This window comes from Porites lutea, chromosome 5, assembly GCF_958299795.1.
Source record: "Porites lutea chromosome 5, jaPorLute2.1, whole genome shotgun sequence".
NCBI lineage: Eukaryota > Metazoa > Cnidaria > Anthozoa > Scleractinia > Poritidae > Porites > Porites lutea.
Genome location: NC_133205.1, coordinates 27,009,838 through 27,023,595, shown reverse-complemented (window position 1 = coordinate 27,023,595; position 13,758 = coordinate 27,009,838). Strand labels below are relative to the sequence as shown.

The 13,758-nt window shown below is 39.3% G+C and overlaps 2 protein-coding genes across 2 annotated transcripts in view; one reads left to right on the top strand and one right to left on the bottom strand.

Annotated features, from left to right (window-relative positions):
* The first annotated feature begins 56 nt into the window (after positions 1-56).
* On the top strand, positions 57-3,444 carry LOC140938879 (kelch domain-containing protein 10-like). The gene is made up of 2 exons (XM_073388404.1): positions 57-930; positions 2,257-3,444. The coding sequence occupies exons 1-2, from the start codon at positions 64-66 to the stop codon at positions 2,512-2,514; spliced, it is 1,125 nt and encodes a 374-aa protein (XP_073244505.1). The 5' UTR covers positions 57-63; the 3' UTR covers positions 2,515-3,444.
* Positions 3,445-5,189: 1,745 nt separating this feature from the next.
* LOC140938893 (bone morphogenetic protein 1-like) overlaps positions 5,190-13,758 on the bottom strand; it is a 44,500-nt gene continuing 35,931 nt past the window's right edge. The window contains exons 2-8 of the mRNA XM_073388420.1: positions 11,901-12,074; positions 10,731-10,925; positions 9,758-9,949; positions 8,501-8,698; positions 7,385-7,594; positions 6,534-6,650; positions 5,190-5,790 (exon numbers count right to left, since the gene is read on the bottom strand). Coding sequence (XP_073244521.1) covers positions 5,558-5,790; positions 6,534-6,650; positions 7,385-7,594; positions 8,501-8,698; positions 9,758-9,949; positions 10,731-10,925; positions 11,901-12,074 — 1,319 coding nt within the window. The 3' untranslated portion in view covers positions 5,190-5,557. The remainder of the gene's footprint in view (positions 5,791-6,533; positions 6,651-7,384; positions 7,595-8,500; positions 8,699-9,757; positions 9,950-10,730; positions 10,926-11,900; positions 12,075-13,758) is intronic.

Sequence of the window (13,758 nt, the reverse complement as noted above, 5' to 3'; positions counted from 1 at the left end):
GAGAGGGAGAAGAAGTCGCGATGTTTTTCCCAGAATGCTTTGTAATCATCACAAGGTGCCAAGATGGCTTCCTGTGATGTAAAAACAGTTGTTCCCTTTCCCTCTTCTCAAATCCCTGATCCAAGAAGTGGTCATAGATGTGCGGCTGACGATGGAAATATCTATGTATTTGGTGGTTACTCTCCGCACTTCGCTGATAACCTATTTCGGGAGTTGTGGCGATTCAATATTGCTACTAAAACGTGGCACTTTCTTGAAACCACTGGTCCCTTTCCAAACGAAGTTGCGTCAAGTTGCGTTGTTTTACACAGAGGAAATCTGATTGTTTTTGGCGGGTCTGGAGTGCCTTTTGGTCTGTGTAATAGCAAAAAGCTTCATATTTGTTTCCTGAAAAAACGTCATTGGTTTGATCTCTCAGAAAGGTATTCTGAAAAGGCGGAAAGTGATGGAGAGGATATTTCGCCGATAGCTGGTTATGGACAGAGTATGGTTTTGTCCTGCGACAAAGATCTTTATGTTTTCGGAGGAACAACAGGTCTGGAGTTTAACTCATATTTGTATCGTTACAGCTTAGTGAAACATACATGGGATTACCTTAGGTGTGAAAATCCACCGATTCCACGATATCGACATGAATCTGTTTGCGATCACGAAAGGTTTTATGTTATCGGCGGTGGAATGACAAGTCGAGATCCCGAGGAATTTTTCCAACTCGACAAGATTCAGTCATTCTGTTTTGGTAGCAAGCGATGGGACGACCATGTTTGCTACCCTTGCAAAACTCATGGCTTCCCAAAGCGGAGGAGATGTCACGGTTGTGTGATTTTTAATTCGATTGTTTACATTTGCGGTGGTTATGATGGAGTTAACATATTTGATGATATATGGAGTCTGAATCTGTCAACTTTTCAGTGGAAAAAACTACCGCAGGTATTTATATGAAAAGCAAATTTGAATGACTCGTGGTCTACCCCCTTCACAATCAAAAGATTGTAAGGTTCCATTGTACCTAACCTGCAACATGATTCCAGTTTAGATGTCCAAGGCAGATAGAGAAGACAAGTGAATGCCAGTTATTCTTACCATGAGCCAGGAATGGCCATGTATTGATATTGGTCAAATTAGAATTAACGGTATTTGGGAATCATAGCACACACATGCAATACATTGGATCGTTGCCCTCAACCATAATTTGTTTGGCTAGCTTAGTCTGTGGGGCTCATTAGGGCCTGCTGAAAACCAACCAATATCTATGAAAAACAATAGAACCATAGACTGCACTGATCAAAGGGGCAAATTCATAACTTCCACTTTAGATTTTAATTTCATTACTTAAGTCCTGGTAACTGATTTAGAACTTTTCAAAAGTTCTACCTTTTTACAGTTAGGCTAGTACAGGAAACTAGAAACCCACTGTTTCATTTTTGATAAAAACTGAAAATGAAGTATTCAAAACAGGAAAAGCTTTTTTTTTTTTGCTATTATGACAATTTTTTCATCCCCCCTCTAAGCAAAGAAAACCATGAAGGAAATATAGCTTGAAGGAGCTTGAAGCGTGAAATTTAATTTGCCTCTGAAAACCGGTTATCGTTTAGTTTTAGTATGTTATTTGCGCTTACAGGTAGAATTAGTTTGTTAGCATGCAGATTCTGGATAGCCTGTGAACAGGCTCACTTGGGTGAGTTCAGGGAAAATGTTTTAGGGCGCACAAGAAGAATGGGGTGAGGAAAACTTTTTCCCTGCCCCATTATTCTCACGCCCTGAACGCTCCGTGGTCAAAAAATTTTCCATAAACTTGCACAAGTGAGCCTTCTGGCAGGCTAGATTCTGGAGAGGTTTAGATCTTTAGTATGGAATATTTTGGATCAAAAAGCAGAAGCAGACCTCACTCACACAAAACATACTTGTAACAGAGAGCTACAGTTTAATGAGAGGGAGTTTTATTCACAGGCTAGTTCATCTGGGCCCAATTGCCAATTTGCTAGACCAACATGCATTTTTAAGAATAGGCACTTTAACAGCTGTACTAGTAAAATATGAAGCTGAACCTCAGAAAACATATCCCTGCTTCAATGATCCCATTCCTTGCATTGCTAATTTGAGCTATAAGATGCCATAAGGTTAACCAGCCATTAAATACAAAGAAACAACAGCAAACAAGATACAGAAGATCTGTTCTGCCTTTGAACAGTCAGATGTCTCCTGTTTTCTATGCCTTTAGTTTTTCACTGAAATTTGTACCTTTTTGTCCCACAGGTTCTTCCTTATCCAGTTTATTTTCACTCAGCTACAGTGACACCATCAGGCTGTATGTATGTGTTCGGTGGCGTCAAGACTCTTAATTCCAATGATGACACCAGATCAAATGACATTTTTAAACTATGGTTGACACTTCCCTCCCTTGCTGAGAGGTCTTGGGAAGCTGTGACTGATTGCTTTCGCAACAAAATAATAACCATCCCTGATGTAATTCACCTGGGCATTCCACAGCACTTTTTGGAAAGATTAAAGTAATTAATACTAACAATTTAGGTTATTAACCCTTTAAGTCCCAAAAGTGACCAACAATAATTTTCTCCTAACAATATCCAGATGTTGCCAAGAGGAATGGTTATGAGAGCAAATAAAATGATCACTAAAGAGAAAATGCTTTGATCTGTTATTAAACTCTCTCAACTAATTCTTTAAAGAAATGTATGAAGATCAGTATGGAGAATTTATATGTGGACATTGGGGCTTAAAGGGTTATGATCAGTGTTTGAATCAAGTCAGCTAGGTAGTAATGTATCAAAATAGCCCCTATTGTAACTAATAATATAATAATATTATTTTATTAATGAGACTTCTGAGCAAACTCAAATATCAAAAATGATAGAGTGAGACTCCTAATATTAAGTCTTATTATTGCTAGTTGGTAAGAATCTGTTAGTATTTTGTTGTAAAAATAATAATTATTGCTACTGTCACCTGTATGGCAGGTGCCGGTTAGTGATTTTGGTTGGTTTTTATAAACCATGCGAGATCACCCTAACAAAACAGGCACCTGCTACACAAGCTATTGTTACCACCTTTAGTGTTAAGTGACCAAAACTTGGCTTCTCTACCTACTGTGAGTGACATGATAGTAAGTCACTACCACAAGCCAGTCAGGATAAAAGATTTGCAATTATAGAATTCTAGTAGAATTTTAGTCGCTGTGTAAAGAACTGAATTTCATTCCATCTGCTCTTAGCTTCATATGTTGACGCTGATAAACGACGTCACACAAAACCTGTGCGCATCGGCTCAGCTCATGTCAGCTGTTTTGGCAATACAACGCATTAGAAAAGAGCAGAGGATTTCACACTCTTATGCGAAAGCGCAATTGCAGATTCACTGACTCTAAATTGTAGCAAGAACAGTGGCAGATCTAGAAGAGGGGCCCAGGGAGCCCGTTGCCCCCCTTATTTTTAGACCAAACTGAGGCCCAAAGGGCTGAAAAAAATTTTTTGGAGACCCCCCCTTATCTCAGGGTCTAGATGACTGCCCCTGCTGCCCCCCCCCCCCCCCCCCCCCCATCTGAAGGTCTGGATCTGCTACTGAAGAATAGGCAAAATGCCACTCGATGGGTGTGAACTCCTTTCTTAAAAAAAATCTGCAAGAATAGACTCAATTCATATCCTGAAAACACCGTGGAACTCGCTTACCGTAAAATTCCGAAAGTAAGCCCCTCCATGTATAAGCCCCTCCAAATATAAGCCCTCAAAACCGGTAACGCAAAAAACCCTTCATTAAATCGCCCCTCCAAATATAAGCCCCTGGGGGCTTGTACTTGGAAAATTGCCCTCAAATACAAAGTAAAATAAAGCAAAAACGGTATATTTACTTCCAACCATAAGGCTAGCCTAATCGATTTTGAAACACAAATTTCCCTCCGTAGAAAGGGCCTTTGAAAAACATAAGCCCTGGGGCTTACTTTCGGAATTTTACGGTATGTTTTGCAGAAATTCTACATAGGTCACTTTGCGTGCCTCTGCAAAATTTTTATCTGTGCCCCAGTAATGTAAGTAATCCTGACCTTGAAAAATATAGACATCAGGCCGAGGGAACCAATAGCGATCCTTTTCTTCCATACACTTAAAAAAATCAAAGACCCGATGGTTCTGGTTTCTAGTATATGTAGACATTTACTAGTCTGCTTGCCTTTAATAATATCACGCGACTGTCATTAAGATAAGGCGCATAATAGAAAATACATGCTTTTTATTTTTATCTGTAACATATTTATAATAAAAAATACAACATTTACAAATATAATCGTAGTTAATTGTTTACAAGCTTTCTCATAAGGTAATTAAGTGAAGTTATCATGTTTAAAATGATAAAAAGAGAAGTCAGCTAAAAATATTTATGGGCTAGGTTAGAAGTACAATCGGATACTTTGGTACTGAACAACACAATGTAGGAAGACTACCTCCATCGCACGGCTAATGCTGCCTTGTCCACTATACTGTCGTCTTCAGGCTTGATTCAGGCAACTCAGTTGTGCAACAGCACAACGTTGCTTTAAGGGTATTGTGGGGCAGTAGATAGTGAGGGTCAAAATAGACCGAATTATCCATCGAGGAGAAAGAGTCACAACTTATTAGACGCCGGCTGTAGAAAGCATTAAAGAAAAATTCGATTACAAGGTCAGCCCCGACCTGAAGTAAAGTATCCACAAATATCGACGGACCCAGTTTCCTCCCGTTTTATTTTCGTGTTCGCGCTTTTTCAATTCAGCCGCCCCGACTATCTAAGAGCCTGGAACAGGCTCTTGCATACACGAAACTAAGTAAAAACCCCGGGGAGTACTCCCCTATAAAAGTGACGGGGGTGCTAGTCGTACCTTTTAGGGGTTTAAATTTGTGAATTGGTACCGCTTAGGGTGCTAAAACCTAAAATGACCGCTGCCAGAGATGATACGCTTTATTAGGATAAAGATTTATGACAATACTTTCAAAAATTCCTTGAGAAGAAAGGGTTGGAAAGTTATCTTTATTACTATTAAGATTTGCAGTGCCAGTTATATAGTTTTGAATTGGTACCTTTTAAAGGTGGAAATGAATTTGGGACACGCCATAAAACAAGATTCTGGTAATTTTAGGGGTGTTCTCGAAAATTTCCGACGAGCACCCCCATCACTTTTATAGGGGGTTACACCCCCCCCCCCCCGGGTAAAAAACCAACTTTTATCATGACCGGGCAACAGCGTTGTACCTTATATAAGAGCCCAGATTTACCAGAACGTAACTTATACATAATCGCGTAACTACGCTACTGAAAGATCTATGATTGTTTCATCTTTTTTTTGGTTCTTAGTTAAACATTTAAGCTGGAACAGAAGATTAGTACCTGAAATTTAATCCTATTTTTTAGTATTAGATGAAAATCGTTAAATTTTCCACTATTACCTAAACTATTGCCTCCTTTTTCTAAACAGAAAACCAAGCTAAAAAATGTCAGGAAGTATAATCCAATTCTCCTAGTACAAGGTCAATATGTTATATGACTGACTGATCATTCGTGAAACTGTTGGTTATTGCGTCTCATCAGATGAACTGCAGAGTCTCATAGAACCCCTTCGTAGTATATTATAATCCGGCTTTCTGGCCCAAGCGTTTGTGATAGGCTCATATCCATCAACAGTGAAATCCCGGATGCAGCCAATGAAATTTGGCAAGAGATTCTGGTTTGTTGGCGCGCCAAGGAAGTAAGCCCTTGAAGAAGGTATGTCTAAGTGGTTAAACCCTTCAGGAGTCCTCCCAGTCACTGAAATAATAAAAAACGAAGAATCTGTCCTTCAGAATCTGTCTGCTAAGCTTGACTGAAACATTTCATTTTTTGAAATAACTCTGTTTACAGCTGTTAGTCTTTCAACGTTTTCTGGCCGTTCAGGGCATGTTCTTTTCTCTCATGTATGGGAAAAAATGTTATTGTTTCGTCTAGCCTGCGTATAAAAAGGACGATTTTATTCGGGCGGGCACGCAAACAAGCTACGTGGGCGACGAAGGCGTGAAATCTCGCGAAAGAGCGGCGATCCTCTCGGCTTGCCGCTCACTAGTTTGTTTTTGCACCCACACAAAACCGCCAAGTACGCAGGCTACGTTACGTCATATCATGTGTCCCTTGCAAGCAGCCAATGAGGATAAGCGATGTTGGGGTATATATTAATCAAAAGGTACGGTAAAACGGACGATAAAAACGTGCAACTTATGTAGCTTTATGTTTTGCAATATCGCTGCACTAAAACGAGTTGAAAAGCGATGTTGCGCGTTTTACCACCTACAATTCAAACCTGTCTTCCTACAAATCAGGTTGCAAGTTGCGTGAATACTCAGACTTTTGTTTCGCAACCTGCAACAGCCTGATTTGTTCTCTGAAGGCAGGTTTGATTCGTGGTTGGTAGAACGCGCAACATCGATATTCAACTCTTTTTGCAGCAATGTTGCAAAACAAGTTGTAGGTTTTTGTTGCCCTTTTAATACCGTAGCTTAAAAACGCACGTTACTTACAGCTCGCAGCTCCATCATTAATTGTGACAATTACAGTACGATCAACTCGTGTCAAATGAACTTTATGCCACCTGTTGTCGTTTAGTGTGACGTTCGTTGTCTCCAACTTTGCTTCCCCTTTTTCGCATATGAAAGAAAACAAAAGCAATGTTTCAACCAAAGGCTACTTGCCGTGCCGAGCCTGGGGGTAACATACATCGTTATGGCCGTCGTGTTTTTTCTGTTACTGCGCCGCTTCTTTCGAACAGGCTTCCTCAGCATATTAGGGATGCTGGATCATGGAACATTTTTAAAAAACAGCTGAAAACTGATCTTTTTAGACGCGCCTTTTCAAATTAATGTGACTGTGGTATTTTTTATCTTAAATTATTTTGCCTTTAGCTTGTAGTTTTTGATTGTCAGGGTTTTTAAATTTTAACTTTGAATGAAACACAGTTTGAAATCAGCTTCCATGGTTTGCGATAATCAATTACAATATTGCATTATATATATAATTTTTTTTTCAGTATTAGATGCTATTTGGAAAATTCTTGTCATTCAATATTGAAACAATAGCACGGTCCACGTACATCCTGACCAAATATTGGAAAAATCAGTGTTGAACGATCTTGGAGCAACATGTTACATCTACTTCAAGCCTTTCACGACCAAAACTCCCAAAGTCAAAATTCAACAAAATTTCTAAATTTCATCTTTGTGAAATACCATTTGAAAGCTCTGCCAAAGTCGTTTCATTTCATTTCGTCCACATAGAGCCAAAAGTTGTAACCACATTTTAACAAGAATTGAACCCTGCTTCACTCACGGTAGATGAAGGGGTTAAAACGGGAAACTTGCAACAACTCTCCTACCTGTCCCCAGATCGATGTGGAACATAAAAACCCTGCTGTCTTTGTACGCAACGTAAATATAGTCCCTGAATCTTCCTTTAGCGTACATAATCATTCCACTAGACTGGGAACTCTTAAACTCAAACCGAATGTCATCTTGCCTGCGATTGTTTCTTGACTTGTAGTTATTTATGGTGATGTAAGATAAACCTTCGGTACAAGCGCATCGACCTGCCATTCAATAAAAAAAATCATGAAATTTTCAAGTAATTTAATGTATAAGTGTAAAAATTTAATTGTGTGAATATTGACTTCGAGAATTCTCAAAAAAGCTGATGTTGAAAGTGCTGACGGAGGCCGATTATAAAAATGACAAAGAATTATCCACATATTGGTTGCTTGTTTCAGATTTGACAACTCAATAAACTTGTTTCCAGACAGTTGGGGTGGAAAAATGGATCGTTTTCGTTTGGGTGTGCGCACAAATGCAAAAAAATGTAGAGACTTAAAACAGACAAGAAGATCTAATATAAGCTTGACTTTTCCCGTTTTTGTTATTGTTGTTGTTTATTCACTCTCCAGTTTCTCTAAGGTTTGGATTATTTCCCTCGCTGGACTCGAGAAAACGAAAAAGTGAGATGGCAGTGGGAAGGGAAAGCAGAAAGTTTTTTTTATTAAGCAAACAGTCACTCTAAACTATGAGCCATATTTTAAAGTAACTATTTGCTTCGAAAGTTTCGGTCAAAATCACTAACCACTTGCTCATCTCTGACCCAATCCTGTTATTAGAACATTTTTTAAAAGATTTCTTCATCTTGCGCACGTTGTGTGTGAACAAGATAACGCAGACAAGTGGGCACGTGAGCGTGGGTTACGATGATGAAAACTAGGGGTATTTTTATAATGAACGAACATTAATTTTGATTGGCTGGTTTTAGCAATAAAATATCAGCATTATACAGCAGGCGGCTCCTTTCTACTAACAAAGCTATCTAGCATAGTCCATTTCACATACCGTGACCTGTTTACAACCCGCTTATGGCCTAAAATTTGAACTTGAGTGGGGAGTACGCTGAACAAATAGAAGGCTAGGTATAAAATAGAAATTAATAGTTTTTTATTGTTATTTTTTCATACCTTGTTGAAGCCTGGTGATGTTATACATCATATGGAATCCAGCAGTTGAGATGCTGTCATCTGAATTAAAAGAAAACTTCACTTTCTTTCCTTTTAACTCCACTCGAGGGGGAATTTGACCGTCACCTCCACCGCACTGTGCAGTTCTGTCAAGTTCGTCACTCAAGACCAAGGAGTCATAAACGCACCTTGGAGAGTCTAGAAAAATGCAAAGACGTTTCCTCATCTTGGCAATCGTTAAACTTCAGACTCGGATGCCCTTTTGACTGTAAAGAGACCTAAAGAGAGAGGTCGATGACCGGGGAGTAGACAGATGACCCTTTTACTTTTGTGCTTGGTATTTTTATTTATTTATTTTGATCATAGCAACTGACTTATCATGCGTGAAAAAGGTGAATTCACGCTAGGCAACACTGAGCTAGCTTTCAAAAGCTGGTAAGTCAAGGGCCAGATTGAGCCCTATCACTGTCTGTCGAATACCAGTTCCCACAATGGGCCTAAGTACGAGACAGAAGAGTCATCGAAATTTGTTATCTCGAGTAACTTTTATCAAAATTAAATGAGGGAATCATCGTGCACTGAATCGGCTTCACGCGCAATATGAGCCATCGAGTATGTAAACCCGAAGAAAAAGTTTAAAGCCGCTTTATAATTAATCAGAATTCGAACCCATGACCTTCCATTTCCGAAACATGCGGTGCTCTAATAAACTGAGCTATAAAGCCATCCACATTGGAGCGGGTCATTAATTGTGCTTCTATATTCTCAAGGGATGAATGCAGTTGTAAAGTATATCAGTAAAATATACACTCCTTCTATTCGCGAGTAACAGTGCATGGTTACCCTCTGACGTCATAGATTTTGCAAAGTTGCCAGCTCAGAGATTTTGGCGGGAAACAGTTTCATTGTTCACGGCGCTTTCGCAGCGGAATTTAAGTTTTTTCAGAGCCCGCGGTAAGCGCCCAGCGTCAACGGATATGGTAATGAAATTCAACCTAGCAACGCCTAGCAACGGTTTGTTACCTATAAAAGATGGAGTGGGATCTTTGTCTTAAAGCCAACAGTATGACGCCACGTAGAGCCTATTGTCTATATATAAATCATGTAATCTCGAAGTAGCCAATGAGGGCGCGCGCTGTTGGGAAGAAATTTCCAGCTATATAACCACAGCGAATGTGAAAAAAATGAAGAATTAACCTTGCATTTTTGCTCACAATCATATGGAAATATCCTCCAACTAGGTTTTTCTCTACTTACACTGCAATGAAAACTTCTCGAACCACACAACAGTCTTGTAGTTATCAGGAACATCCAGAGTGACTGTGCAATTCTGGTTGTCAGGATAAAAGTTTGGAGAGTTTGGCGAGTGTAAAGCCCCTGTCACGTTTACCGAAGATCCCTGTTTAACCTCAAGGTTTCTCGTGGGGCATATGCTGGAACCAGGCGGTGCTAAGATATGGAAGAAAAGATGGGATTATTAACACCTTCTGAGGAACGAGCGCAAGAAATTTCATACTGATAACTTGTCATTACCCAGATCAATCAGGGTAGTGCTTCTGACTTTTCGTGCTGCGAGGGAATAAATTTGCCTCAACCAATCAGAAGTACTTCCTAGATATGACCATGAGTATGGAATTTCTGCAGTCGTCCCTCAGACGTCATTTTGAGAGGCTGGGTTGAAATGCCTCCTCTGACATTTGTAGTTAGATTTATTTTTATTTAGCAGGTATAAAGATCATTTCATGTGATTAAATCAATGCATTCAATTGGGCAGTAACCTTAATTTTTATTTATGAGGTTTTGAACACTGATACCAGTGGTGGTTGGGGCTAAGTAGTGTTACTCTGCATGGCAAGCGTCTCCAGTCGAGTTATAGCGCTTTTTTTTTTTTTTTGCTCTCGTCCCAACTTTCTCGACGAACTCGCGCTGAAACTCTTGCATGCTCAAGAAAGTTCCATAGCCTCTGTGTCATCGCGGTAACGTTAATTTGTCGTACATAAATTTGATATATTTTTAAATAGTTATACACAAAGCGATGCCCAGAATATGTTTCCAAAGTAATACCTTTATGCTGCGTAGGCTAAAGTAGTGTGGACATCCACATATAGCACTAAATAAAAAAGATACTTCAATTTCGCTTAGTAACTTTTGCTTTAAGCCTTTTTACCTTTTAAATGAGGCTTAAATAACTTAACGGAATATTTACACGATAAATCTATGTTTTACTCACGATCTGGGATCTCCACTCTGATGGTACTGAAGGAAATTTTGAATCCACACGTTTGAAAAGAAGCGTCCGATAAAAATCGTATGGAAATCTTGTTTCCTGATGATGTATATTCAGGAGGAGGTGCCCTCCCACAGTATTTCAACGACCTTGGGCCATCAATAATCGTTAGGGAATCAAATTTACACACGTTTGGATCTGAAAAATTAAAACAATAGAGGGATTTAGGTTGTTTACCATTTACCACTAATTCCCGGAAATTCCTACCGGGATGTAAATGGTAAACGTTTTTTTGGTTCGTCCCACTGGAAATTTCCGGAGACAAACGGAAATTCTGAAAAGGTAGTCCCGTTTTCCCGATTGGGTCGTTCCGAATGGAAATTCGTTTACCATTTACGAGTTTCTTGAGTTTCGCACTAGTTTCATGTTGTAACTGGAATCCAGTCTAGCGCAGCGCGACAATCCGGAAAATTTAGGCAAATGGTAAACGACACGTACCGTTCTTACCGACCGAAAATTCCAACCCAAAATTTCCGGAATTTTTTTATAAATGGTAAACAACCTTAGAGTCAACTTTACGGAAACGGCAAACGTCAACTTGTAGTACGTGACCAAATTTCCCCCAGTACGTGTCGTTTACTGTTCATTACGTTTCCAAAAATATCAACAGTTCCTCTTTAGGTTTGTGCATTGGAATCGTTTTGGACTGTTTTGTCTGTTTATTTCTATTGAAATTCTCAATTTGAATCGGACGTTTGCCGTTTGTCGTACACGTAACTCTAAGTCTCTCCAATAATTAAAACTACCGTAAATATTAAAGAAAATCCCTGAACAATCATAAACTTCATTTTGAGGTCAACGCAAATAGTACGTCATAAATAGTAGCCAAGTACGCATCATTGCTGTCAATCATCCATCTGAGGGGGATTTCAGTGACCAAAAAGTAGAAACATAATAAGGGTAAAACAATTTCACCAAAATGAATGGGCCTGTTTACGCTTGAAATAACTCGTACCCAAGCAAACGGGCTTTCTTTGCAAATAGTGTTCAAATTCCTTCACTGAGTTCCCTATTCTGGTCTGGTAAATAAAACTTATAGGGGAAAACGTGCATGGGAACAAATTATAAGTAATGTGTGGCAATCCTAATTGCCTCAAATTTATTGAAACTCACCATCCTCGTCCTCTTCAACTTCAAAAGAGACAAACTTTATTTTCAACTTGACGTTGTTTCCACCGTCTATGGCCAGGGTGCAATCTGCATTAACGGGGTAATCCTCCGGGTAATTCGGGGACGTCACCTCTCCTTCTGTGGCTGATAGTTCACGACTGGGACAGATAGACACCCCTGAAAAGGAGTACCAAGGGCTTTTAGCCTATGTTCACGTAAAATTTCACCTGTGAAAGAGCTCCTTTACTTGGGTGCGCACCCGGGAGACTTGAGGCATAGGGTCTCACACGCGATCGACCACTGCCACAAGCATGAAACGCAAGGGAATTGGGAAGGGGTAAACCTTCTTTCCTCTATCAAATGACGATTACCGGTGAATGTCTTTTGCCTTTTGGACAGCCATTAAAAAAGAATTAAATGACAGTGAAACCGACTTCCCGGTATTTCATTAAATCCCCTATGCGAGAATAAACGGCTTGACTCTCCAAAGGATCTGGAAACCTCTCGAGTCCCTTTTTTCTTGGCATCAGGTTTTAGTTTTCTTTATTATAGCCGATTTTCAAAAGAAAACACAAGCAGTTTGGGTAACGTAAGGCGTTTCGATGACGGTCTCCGTTAGTTTCTTGGTCAGTCGGAGAAAACGGCGATACCTAAACCACATCACAAAAATAGCTTCGGCAACACCAAGAACCACACACATTCAGTTCTAAATTGTATTAAAGAAATTACCACTAATGACTTGGGAAAAGCCAAATGTACTTCCAGGAGGATGTGGGCCGCTTCGTTTATACGTGTACTCAAAATCATCTTCAGAGTTTTGGACAGTTATCAAAACTCAGTTGATTACAGGCACAAAAACGACTGATTGTCAATTAAAAAGCCTGCAGTGTGCAAGACAGCCCTTGTACCATTTGTAAATCAGGCATAATATATAAAACAAATTTTCTTTTTTATTTCTCCGTCTTTGGAGAAAAGTTAGATATTCAACACTTTTAATGTTTTTAATATTTTTATTACCTACAATAGCTTGCGTCTGATAATGATGTTAAAAATCCGAAAGCGGTGTGTGGTATTTTCTATCATGTAACTTGAGGCACGTACGAGCTCAAAAATAATCACTTGTTTGCTAAAGTCTAATAACAGATTGGCAAAGAAATTAAGCAGATTACGTGTAACCCACACCAGTTATCCTCTGGCAAAGGTCGCAAATTTCGGGAGAATAAAATTCGATTAACTTATTTTACCACAGATTGTCTAGATCGCGTTTACCTTAGACTTTTACCAACCTTTTTGCGCATTCTTCTTTGGGCAATTTACTCGACACCCTTTGCCGACAAATTACAATTTTTGTGGTTGGCAAAATGCAATCCAAAACCCATCCTAACTCACATACTTTACTATCAGGCTATTGCTGCATTTAGCAGGCCTACTCACTATCGTATGTGGTTTGGGGGTTAGTAGCCGAGAATTTCCATTAACTGTTCATGGCACGTTATAATGACAAGATACACTAAATTAAGGTTCTACCGGGATCATATCAATTCAGTATTTTATAAAGTAAAAACAGATTACTTAAAAACTTATCAAAATTCATTGCGTGCTGCGGAGTGTATCTAGACAAGTGTTTCCGGAAATAAGCCCCCCCCGTTTGTAAGTGCAAAGACCATTATATAACATTTAATGAGGTTGTAATCATTTTCATACCATGCCAATGTGACCGAAGTAGATTAAAAAAACATTCATTGCTTCCTTGTCGATTAGTTCTTTGAAATTAAATAAATTTGTACAAAGAAAAGCCGAAAGGACAACATTTCACAACAGATTGACAGCAATGTTGTTGTTGTCGCTGTTATATTTTTCC